The sequence below is a fragment of the Dermacentor variabilis genome, chromosome 2, assembly GCF_050947875.1.
Source record: "Dermacentor variabilis isolate Ectoservices chromosome 2, ASM5094787v1, whole genome shotgun sequence".
NCBI classification, from domain to species: domain Eukaryota; kingdom Metazoa; phylum Arthropoda; class Arachnida; order Ixodida; family Ixodidae; genus Dermacentor; species Dermacentor variabilis.
The window spans coordinates 147,916,567-147,920,011 of record NC_134569.1 but is presented as its reverse complement, the minus strand read 5'-3'; the positions used below and the strand labels follow the sequence as shown (position 1 = coordinate 147,920,011).

The 3,445-nt window shown below is 45.3% G+C and overlaps 1 protein-coding gene across 1 annotated transcript in view; it reads right to left on the bottom strand.

Moving 5' to 3' along the window:
- Positions 1 to 1,318: 1,318 nt before the first annotated feature.
- LOC142572832 (ionotropic receptor 25a-like) overlaps positions 1,319 to 3,445 on the bottom strand; it is a 20,106-nt gene continuing 17,979 nt past the window's right edge. Inside the window, exons 7-8 of the mRNA XM_075682216.1 lie at positions 3,230 to 3,357; positions 1,319 to 2,283 (exon numbers count right to left, since the gene is read on the bottom strand). Of these exons, the coding sequence (XP_075538331.1) occupies positions 2,126 to 2,283; positions 3,230 to 3,357 (286 nt within the window). The 3' untranslated portion in view covers positions 1,319 to 2,125. The remainder of the gene's footprint in view (positions 2,284 to 3,229; positions 3,358 to 3,445) is intronic.

Genomic DNA, 3,445 nt, shown 5'->3' with positions numbered 1-3,445 from the left:
TTAAGTTTGTTCGCCGTATCTATTATAAGCCGCTCGCACGCGTAGTGTTAGAAGGTCCCCAGAGACGCGGAGTGTGTTTTGCTGGAAAAACGACGAAGCGAAGTGTACGCACCATCAACGTTCAGCTCAGTCGACTCGGCGGCGGAGCCAGGACAGTGTTCTGCTTTGCCCTGTTGGCTTGAGAGTTGTGCGCTCACATACTATAAGCACAGCAGCATTTCTGCTGAGCTGCAGTATGTATGCACAAGTCTTAGCGGAACCAACAGTGAACGCTAATCTAACGCTATCTAGTATTCTACTGGGTGCTACCGAAATCCGACGGTTTCCCGTCGGTCTCGTTCGTGCAACGTGGCGATGCGACGCCTACACCAGCCCTGCGGCACTCTTCGTCAAGCCAGCGTTGTGAGATTCCACGGAGCTGCGATGGCGCTGTTCTGACATGTCACACCAGCCTATGGTCGGAGGAGTTCATCCGCAACCTTGAACCTTGCTATCACTGTCAATGCTTCGCCCTTAGGACGAAAATGCCAAATATTTGTTTCTCGATGCCATGCCGTTATTCAAAACTTCTGTAAAGAGATACAGTAGATATCCAGTGCAAGTCCGCTCAGTACTCTGGTCGAGTGGCCATGCTTTTTCTGTCACGTGTGTTTGCTCTCTGTCATAGGTAGGTTGTTTTTTATGTGAACATGTGTGTAAAGAATATTGGCCAAAGTGTATTACCACAGAAGATGCGCTTTATTTCAGAATTAATCCATCACACTTGGGCGTTCAGACATTCAAATGTTAGCACAGCAATAAATAAAAAAAATATCATACTTAAACGTGTCATCGCCCATAAGGTTCTGTGCCAGCAGCAACTAAGGTGCCGCGAAATATTGTTTTACTTAATGTAGTGTACTTGCAGCCATAGAAATTCGTTCAATTGACGTTTCTTGTTCATTGTCTTATATGGGCGAAGTGAAATGTTGCTTCTTCAATGCACGTGTGAAGTTACTATGAAGTGGGATGCCCAAGAATAGCTGCTTTAATAGATTCAGTCGTGCATTCGTGCTCAAAACTTGTACAAATGTGTCTGTGCAATTGTCACGCGCATTTAATCAAGCGCTTTCTTTTACACCATGAGCCTGGTTTAAGTTGTCTGAAACAAGAACTATACTAGTAGATTAAACTAAAATTTTCGCGCTCTTTTGATTTCTGGACATTCTCTAATTTCCAGGATGAGTTCTTGTTAGCGTAAAGTAATCACGTTGTCTAGAGTACAAAGCGGGTCACAGAGATGCGGGGGGGGGGGGAGCAGGAGGAGTTGGGTGGGAGACTGATGTGTAGACAGAGGCGGTGTAGGAGGAACGGGAAACCAGGATTGCAGGCGCGATGTGTGCAATCTGTTTTGTTTCGGTTTTCTGGTTTTCCTTTGGGTTTTGTGCCGTACGTTGCCAAGGCAGATTTGCGACTCAAACATTATTAATGGTACGCTCAAACTGCAAATCTATTTGCGACTTGGCTCTAGAGTATGCTGTCATTACTCTGCCTTGATGCGGTTTGTGATGCATGACCAGCTAACGGTACAGTATTGATTCTATGCCAGCTGGTCGCAGATGCTCTTGTTCGGGATTTAGCAGGACGCCCTCTTCTGCTTTACTGCAGCATTCGGTGTCACTACCAACGTTCTGGTCACCATTTCGGGTCACTGCCGCTTAGAACGGCCTCTCTGGTGCCAAGCGGCACCCCAGTTTGGCACTGGCCGCTGGCACGAAGACGGGCAACAGGACTACACGCGTAAAAGCGGGCCTTGTCCCGCTTTATTTGTGGACGTCTGGTCACCTTACGATAGCGGCTGGCAAAGTCACAGCTCTGGAACCTTTATTGGGATGGTTGCTGAAAGACATCCTAATGTGAAAGGGAGGAAGAAGTGCCGTTCAGAGCAGTGGTTCTCAATGTCGCTATAAGGCATATTTCTCTGGATAATTTAGTACACGCACACCTAATCTTAAAACGCGTTTGGAACAATATCTATTCACTCGTAAGTTTCTCGCGCACTGCTGCTTCTAGCAAGCGAGGGAAAATTCTTCGGTATAACATAGCGAGCGAGCTGCTTCGGGAGTAAATGCCTGGTTGAAGGCTACTAGTGATTGATAGAGTCTTTGATGGAGTCTTTGTCTGAGCATTCTTTGACGGCGACCACTTTGCTGTTAGGTTTGCGGTTCTTGTAGTAGCAGTACTCTATGGCCAGGGTGACGCAAGCCATGACAACACCGATGAAGATGACGATGAAAACGCCACCTGTTTAAAGAGAAGATATTTATCAGGTGACTGCTTTTATTTCAAGAGACGTCAAAGCATTCCAGAATCCCACAAAAGCACTAATCCTATGGAGATATGCGCAAACCTTGCCCCAGTTCAAGCTGCCGGAACACCTTGCACCGAGGCAAGGTACTTCGTTTCATAGGTCCGTGGAGAAAATGACCGGAAAGATTGCTCGCATGCACAGTTCGTTGAAACTATTGTCAGAACGACGACATGTCCGGTAATGAAAATATGTTTAACTGCGGCTGATTTTCTTTCGTGATTTCATTTTATTTGATGTAATCTTAAATTAGAAATATTGTCCCCTGAGCCAATCATACCCTATTGTAAAGTTATTATGTTTATTTAAAAAAGTACTTCAGCCTATTCAAAGACCAAACATGTGGGCGAAATTGTTCATGCATATAGACCAAAAAGTTATGCAGGCCAGAAAGTTATACGAGAAATACAGCGTGGAGAAAAAAAAGAAAAGAGCGCACACAATGTGTGCAACCGAATTACAACAGCTGGTGCACAAAAAAGGGAAGCACTCTCAGTGTGAAGAATAAAAAAAAAAAAGTAATGCCGGTAAGGTAGGTACTACAAACGCACCGCTAGCAATCCGGGAACAGCTTAGTGATGTATTTGCAGTGTAATAAACAATCTAGGTATTTAAATAAATACTATTTGCTTTTTTCTCCCTTCTGTCTTTAATTTTCGATTTTGTCATGAGCTTGAAACCCTGTGCTGTAGAGCGCTCTGGTAGTAACAAAGTTCACGAGCTGTGGAAGGTGCTAGTGCAAGTCAATAACTTAGCGCAGCCGCTGGGAGAGAGAGGGTTTTTTGCACTGCTTCTTTGTTTTTTTTTGCATACAGAAATGGAGTTTCATACTAAAACAGGAAGCTGGTCCATCTCACTTTGGTCTTGCCTCATTCTACATACCCATGTTCCGGATGCTGATGCCATCGCTTTGGCGCTCGCTGTCATCACATGTGACACGGGCGGGGTTCTTGTTCCACCACCTTTCCTTGAGGTCTTCTAAGCGGCGCTGGTGGAGTAGCTTGAGGATTCTGTCGACACCGAAACAGAAAGAAAAAACTTGAAGGGCGCTTAAGCTTCGCCTTTAAGAGCGGAATGCGTAGGCATTCAAAGATCCAC